Raw genomic sequence first — 13,681 nt, 5'->3', positions numbered from 1 at the left:
AACTGTGTCATTTTGTGAGGACTAGAGTCAGATGGTGCAGAAATGTGAGTGTGCAGAATGCCTGAAGCAGAACGTGCACGTTAAAAAGGGCTCTGTGTTGTAATTGCTTTGTAGTCCACCCCTCATGTGAGTGGGTCTGTATGCCTGAATTGATGATATTAGGAATATCCCCTCTCCCTGACATAACAGACAAGAAACTGAGCATTTAGAGCAGTGTCAAGCCTGAGCTTTTGGTTCTTAGGGATTACTTGTACATACCTGAATTTATTACTTTAAACAAAACTTTGATCACGTGTGTACGACCTCACGGCGTCGTAACATTACAGATGGGACAGAAAATAAAGAAACGTTTAACAGGCCCACTATTAATCCTTTTCCAGCACTAAGCACTGCAGTTGTTGAGATTTTGTAGCCAGCAAGTTCTTACATGACAAGCTAAAGTCTTAGCTGACACTCTTAACTGTGTTGTGCATCAGTTTTCTGGTATTCCTACCTGGTATGAGGAAGAGAGAAGGTTAATGACAGCAAAGACGCTAGATGAGTTCGTCAAGCTCATCTTATGTTACAAGTTGAAATGGATTCAGTCTGACAGCTCATGTGATTTTGATGGGCCAATCAATCAACCACTTGATGCATAAGCAAAAAAAAATAAAAAAATATTCATGGCTCATTGCAAATATGAAAGAATACCAAAAAAAAAAAAAAACCCCTAGAAAATTTTAGAAACCAATTGTGGTGTGGATCAGTTCACTCCAACACCTAACCCTCTCACATCAACAAAACTTCACAGGAAAGATAACACCACACGGTGCTGTCAACAAATAGAATATTATCCATCAATTTTCTGTGTTGTATGCAACTTATGCTGCTCTTTTTACATCTGTTCTTATCAACTTTCGTCAACGGCAGCCGGCAAAGTCCAAGGTGTGCTTTTCAAGCTTTCATCAAATGTTAGACAGGTTTTGGTGGTGAAGTTAAATCTAACTTTTCGCTGAGTAAAGAAGTGACCAATCTGCAAGTGAAGGTTGTCATCTGGGTCAGCAGAAAGTAAATATACTCACCAAACAATTCCCTGTGCGCCGGATCCAATGGGTCTTAGGTTCTGGTAGCGCTTTAAAACTGTAAAAGTTGAATCGCCCACATCTATACTGTAGTACTCCCTTTCACGCTTGTTTCGGTTCATGGTGAAGTCTTGGACACAATCGGTGACTGGGCATCCAAATGGAGCTCGCCTCTCAAGACCTGCAAAGTATTAACAGGAGATCAGACTATAGAGATTTCTAGAACACGTTTCAATCAAGAAACACTATAGCTGTGTGTTACAGCACACCCTCTTTATGTTTAAAGCCCAGTGTAAAATCAGTGAGCCATAAACAGTTGTCCCCAGGCAAAGTATACGAACAGGTCCTACCAGCATCCAAGTTGCCGTTTGTTATCTCTGCCAATAACTATTTTTCCACTGTCCTTTTTCTTTTTTGGCATATTTACAATTTGTGCATAAAAATGTGAATGACAAAGCAGAAAAGTGTTGAAAATGCATCTCCGTGTGTCTGTAAATGCTACAATTGACAGACTAAGCAGATAAATCATCGAGTAAATGATACACACTGTACTGTGCTGAGACTGGAGGAACAAATCTATCAGATCTGAGCAAAGACCACCCTCACTGACTCATTACATCAAACAAAACAGAAAAGCTACATTTTCAACAGTGTTTTTCTCAAGGCTTTCCTGTTCAGGAAATGCAAGTAAACAAGTTCTAAAAACTGGAGTTACTTCAGTCACCATGTGGGACTAGTTCCAAAAGTCCATACCCACAGATCAACTGCACAGCACATAAACAAATAGATTTGGCTTTAAAGGCACAGTGACAGTCTGCTCTTAAGTTTCTCTGGTGCTCAAAATTACACAGGTTACTAACCAAGCTAGGTAGCAGGAACATATATTAGTTGATCACTCCTCTGTGGTACCCTTTCTTCCAGTTGACAGTCACATAATCCTCTTTTTCAGTAGTACCTACTCGGATCGACTCGGCACGGTTCGCCACGGTTTTCAGTATTTTCCCATAAGGTCATAGTACCTGGTACCAGGTACTTTTTTAGTACCTGCTCGACCGGGATGCCAAGCGATCCGTGCAGGTACTAAAATGTGACGTCGCCACACCGCAGTAGCATCACTGAATGAGTCATGAGAGCGTCTCGTTCACAAAAATTGAAGCCACCGAACCCCCCCCCCAAAAAGAAACAAAACAAAATGGCTGTGTTCCCCGGGTCTCACAAAAAGCCACATGTCCACCTTTGTTGTAGCGTTCATGTTGCAAATTAATTACATTGCTGGATGCCCAGACGTGTTGCTATGATGACAAGCACGCACACTGGGTTGTGAACCAGTCGATCAGAGTCCGAGTAAGTATTAATGGGAAAAGGGGTTATACTGTTTTGAAAGAAATAAAAAACAAAAACGAAAGTTCAAAACTAATGAGTGATGTGACAGTGGCTAGGTCCATCTTTTATCTACAGGTTATAGTTTTCTTATAGAAAAGAAAACTGCACCGAATTTAAAACGGATATTTGAAGAATTTCTGTTGAAGCACTCAGGAAAGTATTTCCATACACTATCCCACAATATAGGCCGTCTGACACAGTTTATTATCTCACAATGGCTACTAGTTAATTCAATCAAACAAGCCAGGAGGAAGCAGTTATCTTATCGGTTACATTTAATCAAATGTTCACAGTGTTAGCATTATGTATGACCCTGTCATAATGAATATTTAGGATCATTATCTGTACCAAACAAAATCAGATTTATTTCTTGAAAATAATTGACTTGTAGTGATCAGGTCTACGGCAGCGCAAAACATAATGGTACAAATCCTGTCTTGCTTTCTTCCGCTTCTTCCCCCCCATTCAAACCCGGAAGAACTCATTAATCTCAGAAAAATCAAACCAGCCGTGTCTTGAATCCTAAAGGAAGCTTCATCAACTGTAATGACAACTAAGCCTCTGCAATCCAACTTATAGCCCAGAGGACCTGCGCACACATATATAAATTCCAAAGGTCAGGGCGACGGGAGCAGTGATCAAGGCACAGAGGAAGAAGGAAGCCGGGTTTCGTGCAGGAGATGAAGATGACAAATCATTAGTGGAATTTGGAGCATTGTGCTGAGGAGGTTGGCTGTGTAGTGATAGCTGTACGTTCCACGGGTCATTCCCTGAACTGGATTTCTCCAGCTACTGCAGGCAGACCACACCCCACCCTCTTCCTTTTTAGTATCAGTCAGCCCACCAACCTCCTCTACTCTGTTTGATACACAGAAATTAAGAACTTATTATCTAGGATAGCTTTCAAAGAAATATGTCTATTAACAAAATCATATTAAACAAAGCACTCTGTTGGTAAGAGTAGTACAACAACAAATACTGTTTTGGTATGGAAGATATTATTTGGGAAAAAACCCCTTTATAACAGCAGTGGAGTCATCTTAAATTCTGTGATTACTTACTAAGATTAATCTAGAAAGCAAGTGACCGATACCAGTGCCAGCTTTTAAACCTGGGGGTAGTGTGCCTGTGTTGCTCTATCCTTTCACTGCTGAAGCATTAGTTAGTGGTGGGGTCTCTCTCTTGGAATTGAATCATTCTGTTCCAGTCAATTTGAAAAATGGCAGCAGAGGCATAAGTAGCAGAAACAGCAGTACCGAACAGATGTGGTATGGCTGTGATGACTCGATATGTAGTATATCTAAGAAGGTGTGTATGAGGATTAGAGATGGACCGATCCGATATTACGTATCGGTATCGGTCCGATACTGACCTAAATTACTGGATCGGATATCGGAGAAAAATAAAAAATGTAATCCGATCCATTAAATATCACGAAAGCACCTCACAAAACTTGCAACACGCCGTAACTCACCTCAGAATGTTAGCACGTCGGAGCAGTATGCATCACGTGATAGAGCGGCTGTGGCATGCGGGACCTGTCGGTGGTCTGGATAGCATTTGGAGCTTCGCTAGCAACCCGGCATTTCATCTCCGACAAAGTTATCCCCGAGAGAAGTAAAGCAAGTGTGTAAGTCCATCTCTGAATGTAAAGCATTCCTGCGTTAAGCTTAACAAGCGACTGCCTCTTCTTGCTGCTACTTCAATCATGAAACTGCTTAATGATCAGCTGATCGGCTTTTCTGTCGCGAGTCCGTGTCTCTAGTTTGCTTTTGGCCCACTTTGCACCAGAAAGAGGAAACCAGCGGCTGAACAACAGCAGCACGTTTAAGCTTGATCAGCTGTTGTTAGAATGTATTTAATATTACTTTCTACTCGAGGATCTTTTTCTACGTAGCTGACGCTGGTAACTGTGCAGGGGCGGATCTAGCAAAGTTTAGCCAGGGGGGACGACAGGGCATGAACAGGGGAAAGGGGGCACAAAGACATACTTTTCTTTCTTATTCTCATTTAAAATGTCTAGCTTTTAATAAATAATTATCTGACACCCAAAGTTTTAATTGGATGCAAAATGAATAGAAGTCAATTACTGTATATAGTGACTATTAAGTCATATATATATATATATATATATATATATATATACCCACCCTAGTAAGCTATAGTACTTTTTCCTTTGGGAAGGTACCATCTGTGCAGTCTGCAATTTTGTTGAAGAAAGATGTTGAATCTATTTAATATTTCTTGAAAAATAATTGATTTCTGTGCATTTTCTTTCACACTGCATCAAATTAAGGTTGATTACGTCGACTAAGCATCATGAGGTGGAGCGTGAGGGGTGGTTTCCTATTTTTTATTTATTTATTTTTGTTGTTGCTGGGAGTTGGAACCCTATTAGTTAGGTTGCTTAATATTTACGCTAAGTACTCTTTAAAATACCAGAATAGGGAGGATGGTGTAGGTCTAAGTTTATTAGATTGATCAGTATTGCTGAACTATGAAATATTTTTTTTGCATACAGGTATAACAGAATAGCTTTAGTGTAGTTGTTGTTTTAAACTTGAGTATGAACTTATACAAAATGCAGCAAGATATTTAAAAAACAGTTTTGTTGATTAAAAAACACTATATCGGATTCATATCGGTATCGGCAGATATCCAAATTTATGATATCGGTATCGGACATAAAAAAGTGGTATCGTGCCATCTCTAATGAGGATACAGCACAGTGTAGGATTTCAGAAGGGTCAAGTACCTATGGCACATTTAATGCATAAGTATAAAACCCAGAACACACTTTCAGTCAAACAAACAGTGATTACTGCTGCTGCCCCTCCACGTGACCAACACAGGTGCATTTCAAAGAACAGAAGAAAACACAGCCAACTGCTGAGGGCTAGAACATTCAGCTTTATCTCATTTTCTTCACTTTTGCTTCAACGCTGCTTTGAAGGACTGAAGTCAAGAACACCTCAGTTAAACCTGAGTCACATCTGAGACGCAGTGCAGAAAGGAACTGAGTCACTGCGCTTGCCCAACAGTGACGGCTGTGAAAGCACCCAATACGTACTGAGACTGGATCTGTTAGACCACATTCTGAAGTGGTCTACGTCACACGGGGTCACATTCTTTTTGTTGCGTTTCTTCAAACGTGGCGGTAGTCACGTCAAATAATGTGCCTCCTGCCACATTTTTAAAAATACACTATTTGTTTTGCATATAGCTGTTGGCTCTAATTCCAAGTATCAAAAATGAGATGCGCGTCTGTTTGAAGACGTATCTTTTGAGTTTTAATTAAAACTAACAAACCCGAATTACAAGAAACCAACAGATTCATTCAGAAATGGATGTTTATACTGGCTCACATGCCACCCTGCTGTAAACACAGCTCTGCCTGCGCTGCTTTTGTTTTGTCTTTTCTGCTTCTCCTCATCTGTGCCCTCTCCTCTCCTGCTGCATTATTCTCTTTGACTCTGATCAGAACATCTCTCTTCCCCGTTGCAGAACCATGTCAAAATTCGGCATCTAAGCCGGACGGCGAAGAGGTACAGGGATGAATACAGAGCACAACTTACAAACAACCCTGAACACAAGCAAGAAGTGTGCTGCTGGATGTTGAACAAAAAGACACACAGTGTATACAACAAAGGGTACACAACAAAACAGCAGGAGAAACAATAATAAATGTGCTAGCTGCTAAATTCAATAACAGTCTTCATGCATTTTTAATCAGAGTTTACCTACACAGGCTCTCTGGATTGGCATTTCAGCTGAAGGAAAATGCAACATTTTGCTGTGTTAATGTGACGTAATAGTATCCAACTGTGCACTCAATGTCCCTCATACATTAAACCTGCAGCCATCCTTCCCTTAAACTCCAACCAGCTCTTCTACGATGCTTCAACCGACACTAGTCTGAGCCTTACAGCCCTTATGGTGCCTTTCCAATGTGCAAGCTGATTCCACAGGCGCTAATGCAGCCCATACCATCAGTGATGCAGGCGTTTGAACTGAGTGCAGATAAGAAGCCCAATGGTCCCTGTCTTTTTCAGTCCACAGACTAAACCAAATTAAACCAAACGCACCTTTTAACTCGTGTGTCTGAACCACACAGTCAGATTGTTTTGGTTATTCTTGTGTTTAGGATCTCTCTCTTTGCACTGGTCTCTTTGGCTCAACTACATGCTGGATTGGGTTCATAACCCTCTTTGGCTCTCGGAAGAGGTGGACACATCTTTCTCCCTCTCCCTCCCTTATCTTCCCTGCTGCTGCTTCTATGTGTTTGTCTAGTCTCGTCTAACTCTAACCCTCAAAGAGTTTCCCAGTCTTGTTCTCTAAAACCTAAAGAATTATGGATTTGATCAACTGCTCCTGTAATGGAATTGACACCCTGCTAGGCTTGGGAGAGCCCGATTGTCCTGCGGAGACATTTGCTGCCGGATACTCGATGGTCGGTTGCGTCGTGTGTCTGGCGACACTCTCGATGGAGGACAATGAACGACATCTACCAATTTGGAACCACGATAACAGAGTTCGGGCTGATTGGAGCTGGCTTATCGAAGAACAAGAAGCGGCTACAGCTGTTCAAAATCCCATAAGTCTGGCAGACATGATAGACGATAGCAGGGCTTTGAGTACTCAGACTGTGTTTTGAACGCAATATGGATAAGATCTTGGAGAAGAACAACGGGAATTCAGATAATTGGTGACCAGTGATGGACATTAGACCAACTGTAAAAATTGGATGCAGTTGTTCGCACTAAACAAAAACATTCATCATCTTCACTCATGCGGCCCCCCCGGCGCCAGCTGAAGGCCTGTCAAGGTTGAAGCTGACTGGAACAACAAATTCTTCCCATGATAACAGGATTGTTGTCAGAACTCTTTGTCCCTCCTTCAAGGCCACCTGGGTCCACTGGAGACTGTTGACCTTCGCTTAACCGGGCGTGGTGACACTTTCTCTCAGCTGAACACGGGATACACACATGCACACACACGAAACATGTACACTGATACTGACACGCCCTCACTATCACCCTCCCTCCCCCGAATCCAACGCCTCCTGCTTACCTCCCATCCAATGTGGACAACGGATCAGCTGGAGGCGCAATCGAAGATTGCAGCGGTCCCAGATCAGCTGTACACACTGGAATACTCTCCTATGTTGCTTGTCTGTGTTTTATTGTGTTATGGTGTGTTGATTAGAGATGGGTATCGAAACCTGGTTCTTGTTGAGAACCGGTTCCCACTGTTTCACTGACGTCATTCAGTTCCAGTCGCCCTGAATGACGTCACCACGTTGCGGAGCGTCATTTACCTGGCAGGAAACACGGCGCCTAAGCGGCTCAAACGCTCAAAAGTTTGATTACACTTTACGAGAACGGATGACAACAGGGCAACTTGCAATACTTGCAAAGTAGATATTTCATTTAAGGGAGGAAACACTACGAATATGCAAAAGCATTTGCTCACAAAACACGCGATGACCTTAAATGAATGTCGTGTTTTTAATTCCGCTCCGGACTCGTGAATCTCAACCCAGCAGCAGCGGTAACGTTTGCACGTCCTCTCCCGTTAATGCGGCGGATAAATAATCAACTAACAGTGCATATTATGTTAGCGCGATCTGTCTTATTACAAAACCTGCCATTGCTGTGCATTTAGGTGACCATGATGAGAGAGACAGACAGAGTCTGGCTCAGATGCTGGCAGTTCTCGCTGCAGTCTACCGGTAGCGTCTCCTTTCAGGCCAGGATAGACGAATGTCACCGAGCAGTGACTAAGTTTGTGGTAAAAGGCTTGCACCCATTTGCCACAACAGATGCCCCGATTTTCGGTAAGTGAATGTGTTTAATTGTAGGCAGGGACATTACTGGATATTCTTGTGTAATTGCTACAGAAGAATATTTATTTTTTTATTTTACATTTACAATTTTTTTTCCTGGGGACCCTGTGACACCCCATTGAAGAGCCGTAGGCTGTGGATCTCTTAAGATGTCACTGTTGGGTTTGTAAGGCCATGTTACTCATAAATTTCTATCTTGTTCAAAGAGAAGATATAAAACAAAAGTTCTAAGCTAATCGACCTTAGTGTTCTCCTTTTTTTTTTTTTTTTTAAAAGAACCGATAAGAGAATCGTTAAAGAATCGAATCGTTAAACAGAATCAAAAATGGAATCGGAATCATGAAAATCTTATCAATACCCATCCCTAGTGTTGATATCTGTGCATTCCTGTATTATCCTTTTGTGTAACACATTTCAATGTTTTTTTCCCCCTTGCTACCTGGCCTGACCTGTCTCCCCAATGTGATGTTTGTGTATTGTATGTACGGTTGGCAAGGTCTGTCATCTCGGTTGTGAGCAACTGCAACTGACAAATAAAGGCTACCTCATCATCATCATAATGCTCAGGTCAGGTCTCACTGTGTAAAGCCCCACTAGTTTGTTTTAATAATTTAAATTATCCAGTTCAGCTAGATGGACCTATGAAGATATTTAATTTTTCTCACTTTGCATGCTGCCGACTACCAAGGCGACAGTAAAACTGCCAGCTGACCAGCTTTTGTTGAATCAAAGGAAAAGAAATTGTCATCAGTATGTTTCTTCAAAGCAGCTCTTAAATGAAGTATGAAACAGCAATGGTTTTAAGGATTCAGTTTTCAATCATTTAATTAGACTACTATAGCAACTATGCAAGAATTTACTAGAACAATTATGTCTAGCGTAACTTTGACAGCGAATACTCTGAGGCCTCCACGTCGCTTTCATATTCAGTTCCCCGTTCAATCCAAATGAGCTCAGCTTCTTTCATGTACAACATTTAGCCGCATCCACCACAAAGCAAAAATGTCAGCTTTATTTGCCAGAGGTATCCTTCTGCGCACAGACCAGAAATACCATGCAAAACACTCCTGGACACGCTTTTCAGAAAAAGTCATTTAGCATATCAAATATAGGCCACACAGGAGGGAGAGGGCGTATTCAAGCTCTGTTTTACTTAGTATGTGTAGCTCTATCCCAGCGCTGCAAAGAGTATGTCTAAACAAATGGTACATGATCATTTCTCCTATGTGAAGGAAGAGCAGTGCAAAGGTTTTCAGGATCCCTGTGAGACAGGTAAATCCCCAGCTTCCTTTTAAGATGGAACTCAGCAATCTGATGGAGTGTATCAAGCTATCAGCCCCATCAACCTCAGTTGTTAGAAAGCAGCGAATCGTGCATGTGTGGAAGCCTGCATGAAAATAAAATAATCTATGTAAAGGAATTGTGGAGCTGCAAATCAAGTCAACCTACACAGGTAGGTTTGAACCACTTGAATAAGAAATTATAATCACAACAGCACAAACCTAGACGACCACAAAGGTAAGACGGGCCAAGATCTACATATAACTGAATGGGGAAAAAAAAAGAAGCAATCATTTCTGTCTCAACATGAATCAGGAAATACTTAACTGTGCAAGAAGCTGTTAAACTAGCTTATTAATTATTTAGTCTGTACAGGTAAGATTCTGCAGTTTTCCAGATGAAAACCAAGCAGGACTCCGAGTGTAAGCTGCTCTCACCACAGCCAGGCTGGCTTTTGAACGCTCTGCCAGGCCCAAGCATCAGGGATGTTTTCTTAAGACACCAGCTCCAACCATTTAATTAGCTAATGTATGTTATTATCCTGCTCTTAATGATAAATGTTTTTACACATGTGAAAACATACTGAAGCAGCTCAGTAGAACTAAGGTTTAAGACATCTCTTAAAGAAAAATTGCCATAGCAGTGGCGCAGGTTTTTTGACAACTGGCTCAGTTATCAATTAGGATTCGTTTGTACATGCTAATCTGAAAATAAATGACAATACTACAGCACTACAGTATTTTTAAACCCATCAACCCGCTTTTATAAACACATGTGGCACATGAAAGTTGCAGCTGTATCAGAATTCAAATTAAGCACATGTGGCACAGCTACTGCCATCCACTGACACACTGGTGGTGGGCAAATAAGGTCTCTGACAGCCAGACAGAACTAAACAGATAACTGTGTCAAAAAGTAGCAGATATGGCTTCTGAACTGCCGCTCCTGTCCAGATATTCTCCCACACAGCTGTCCATCACGCTGTCACTGCTGGGAGCTGATCCTTCTTTTCCCATCTTGTCTACCTTTGTTCCGTTTCACCCAGAAAAGAAAAACCATAAACGCGAAATTCTTGCAAATATCAAACAGTTCCAAGTTATCTGGGTGACCACAGTCGATTCCACCAGCAGTATCGCTTTTTATCTTCAAAGCGCTCGCACTCAGCCAAAGTAGCTGCTGCTGATAAGAGCTCACAAGGCCTTATTCAGTGCCAAATTCTGGTACCAATGAAGGCCCTGAATGACACTTCTCTCATGGCCATCTGCAGACACAAACCACGGGGGGTTTATTGTTAAACTTCCTGTAATCTTGGCCTAGATTTCAAGCTGTCTGACAAACTGCTGATCAAGTAATTGACAATACTCTGAATAAGAAAAACCTAAATTTTAAAAAAAGAAAAACAACAACAAAAAAAAACCCAGGCAGTTAATTTGTGTGAGTATCACATGCCTCATGGTAGCAGACAGGAAACACACCACAAGAAAAGCTTAACCAATCTATAAAGCAGAGGGGCACATGCTATAATACCAGTAAATAGACCCATCCCCTAGGCTCCAGACTGGGGATCTGCTCATTCAGCTTTTTCCAGTGCTGATAGGATACCAATACCTTGGCTTTAGGTATCTGCCAGTATCAAATAATAATCTGATACCAGAGTTAATGAGCTGTAATCTTCACTCTGAGGATGACACTGGGAATTATTCTTTTAATGTGTGAGACAACATAAGGCTTGACTTTAAAATAAATAAATTTAAAAAAAAATGGGTTAGAACAACAAAGGGACCCAAAGCATCCGATGCCACCTCCGCGACGTTTAGAAGAACAACATGTGCCGAAAAGGAGGCAGTGGAAAGCAGAAAGCAGTCTCAGGTGTGATTCCATTTTCAAAATAGTGCTTTCTGCATTATTTGTAGCTCAAAATTCAATACAAGGCAATACATCTAATCTGAGGAAACGCCTGGTCAAACACAAAATATTCCTACAAACTGAAGAGTGCACTGTTTGACAGCCTGAAAGCCTATTTCAATTAGGACCTGCAGGTAGCATCATCATTGTTGTCGCCAACATATAAGAAGTTCAGCTCATGGATGATGATGAAAATTTTAGAATGGTGACAATCTACAGGTACCGAACCAGGCAGCTGGATAAGCTGCTGACAGACTGGATTTTCCCCCCACCCTGTCGGCTAGTTTAGCATTTTTAAACTGGCTCCGCTTAAGTGTCTTATCAGCATGCTGTTTACAGTAAATAAATGCATTATGAGACTGCACGTCCACAACCCAAGTATGTAAACATAACTGATAACAGTCTAACATTACTATTTAATACTGTAGTAGCAAACACTGTGACAGCGATGTCAAATCACAGACGACGTCTGAAAACAACAAAGACGACCAGAGCAGTGTGTAAAATGTTGCAGATAACGAAGAGGACGTGTCACAATTCATAATATACAAAAAAATGATTGTTTCCGTTTCCTGCTCAGAAATTCTGGGCCCTTCTTTTAAGAAGCTTAATTTATTTAGGTTAATGTATACGATATTAGGGCCTCTGGAGGCAAAAACAAAGCAATATGGACCAACCTTTTGTGTCCATAATCTAAAAGTGCAGAGAGGCACAACCGTCTCTGCTCTCAGCTGTGACTGTTTGAACTGTGACGTGCTGGGTTAATTGTTGTATTTGTGTTAGGGCTGGTCCCAGCAGAAGAATTAAAGCAGGACGAGCACTGCATCGCTACCGTGATGACTGGTTTTATGTCAAACAATGACTCCACTCTCCAAAAAAAATGATGCTACACACTTGTGTCTACTAATAAAATGGCCTGCTGATGGGTGTCTAGATACAAACAGTTGTCACAAAAAGACAACACAAATCAGCTGAAACCATGGTAAAATTCACAAGTTAAGAGGCTTATAATCCCTCGGACATTTCAGTATCAAGATGTCAGAGTGGGCTCGATGTGGATTCATAATCCTGGCTCTGCAGGCTACCTTTTGCTTTTGGTGCAGGAATCAGATTTCTTGGATCTTTTGGCCTGACCATCCCTGTCCTCTTGGCAGGTTGTTCCCAAAAGCCCCGCTAGCAATGTGCAGTGCACTGTGAGAGCTGCATCGCCCAAATATGACGACAGAAGCACTTCAGTGTAACCAAGATGCACATATTGAGTGCACAAGCTGCAACCTGGGGTGATTTCTGCCTAACCCAACTTTGGCCATATAATAAAATTCTTAATACAGCTAATAATCTCGTGTGTTAGATAAGAAACACACAATCCTCTGATCTCATCCCTGTTTATAATAAAGACAGGAGCTAAGAAATGCTCTCACACTGATGCAACTGGCAAAAAAAGGAGTACATTTGTCAATCTGCAGGTTAAATCATCACATTAAAAACACACACAAGCACAAAGACTGCAGTCTGAGCCTGATACTTTTATACCTCTGTGACACCACCCGGTTCACGCTTGGCGGTGTAAGCTGTGCTAATGACATGGATAGGTATACTTCCCAGTGTAGCCGCTCACTCTGGTTGCCTTGTACCATTTAGGCCAGACCTGTCCTGCCTGCTGTGGTGCTGGTCACCCTATACGTTATGGTGACACCTATTTAGAGTAACGTGTGTGACCCACATTTGTCCGTTCCCCTCCCAGCAGTTGACAATAACACGTCAAACATGTCTCAGTGGGAGAAAAAAAATCCATATGTCGAGCTCACCCCTCTCTGGTTAATTCCAACAGTGTCGACCCCGCAGTCGCCACTCGCTGCCTGCTGCCGGAGACCCAAGCTGGACGGTGTTTAGGAGGAAAACAGCGCTTTAATCCCTTTCTTCCCTCCGGTTACACTCCCGTTTCGTCACACTAGCAGGCTGGGAACACCGCAAGATACATGTGTAGCTTCTACGCAACCTAGTCTCAGTGCTTCCGCGACCCAGGCAGTTTCTGCCATTTCATACCAACGTCGTCGAAACCTTCCGATGTTTCCTCGGCTGCACAATGAGAACCAGGGGGCGTTCAAAACCGCCTGCGCGTTCCCGGCGGCTACGTCTGCAAAGCGGAAGCGACGGTTTTGCAACGTTTTGGAATGATGTCGCGTTCAATGGGAATGGGTGGATG

General features: G+C 42.1%; 1 protein-coding gene across 4 annotated transcripts in view; it reads right to left on the bottom strand.

The window, feature by feature from the left end:
* The window catches only part of mapk8b (mitogen-activated protein kinase 8b), a 34,892-nt gene extending 21,470 nt beyond the window's left edge, over positions 1 to 13,422 (bottom strand). For 3 of the 4 annotated variants that reach the window (XM_085415874.1, XM_085415873.1, XM_085415875.1), the window contains exons 1-2: positions 13,284 to 13,422; positions 1,062 to 1,242 (exon numbers count right to left, since the gene is read on the bottom strand). In XM_085415874.1, the coding sequence (XP_085272000.1) occupies positions 1,062 to 1,183 (122 nt within the window). In that variant the 5' untranslated portion in view covers positions 1,184 to 1,242; positions 13,284 to 13,422. Of the gene's footprint in view, positions 1 to 1,061; positions 1,243 to 13,283 lie in introns of those variants that run through there. The other variant, XM_085415876.1, reaches the window with a different exon arrangement.
* Positions 13,423 to 13,681: the final 259 nt, after the last annotated feature.

Source organism: Rhamphochromis longiceps, linkage group LG8 (genome assembly GCF_057381845.1).
Source record: "Rhamphochromis longiceps isolate RC_006_pf linkage group LG8, R_longiceps_female_GT1.1, whole genome shotgun sequence".
Classification (NCBI taxonomy): domain Eukaryota; kingdom Metazoa; phylum Chordata; class Actinopteri; order Cichliformes; family Cichlidae; genus Rhamphochromis; species Rhamphochromis longiceps.
This window is presented reverse-complemented; position numbering and strand designations above follow the sequence as displayed.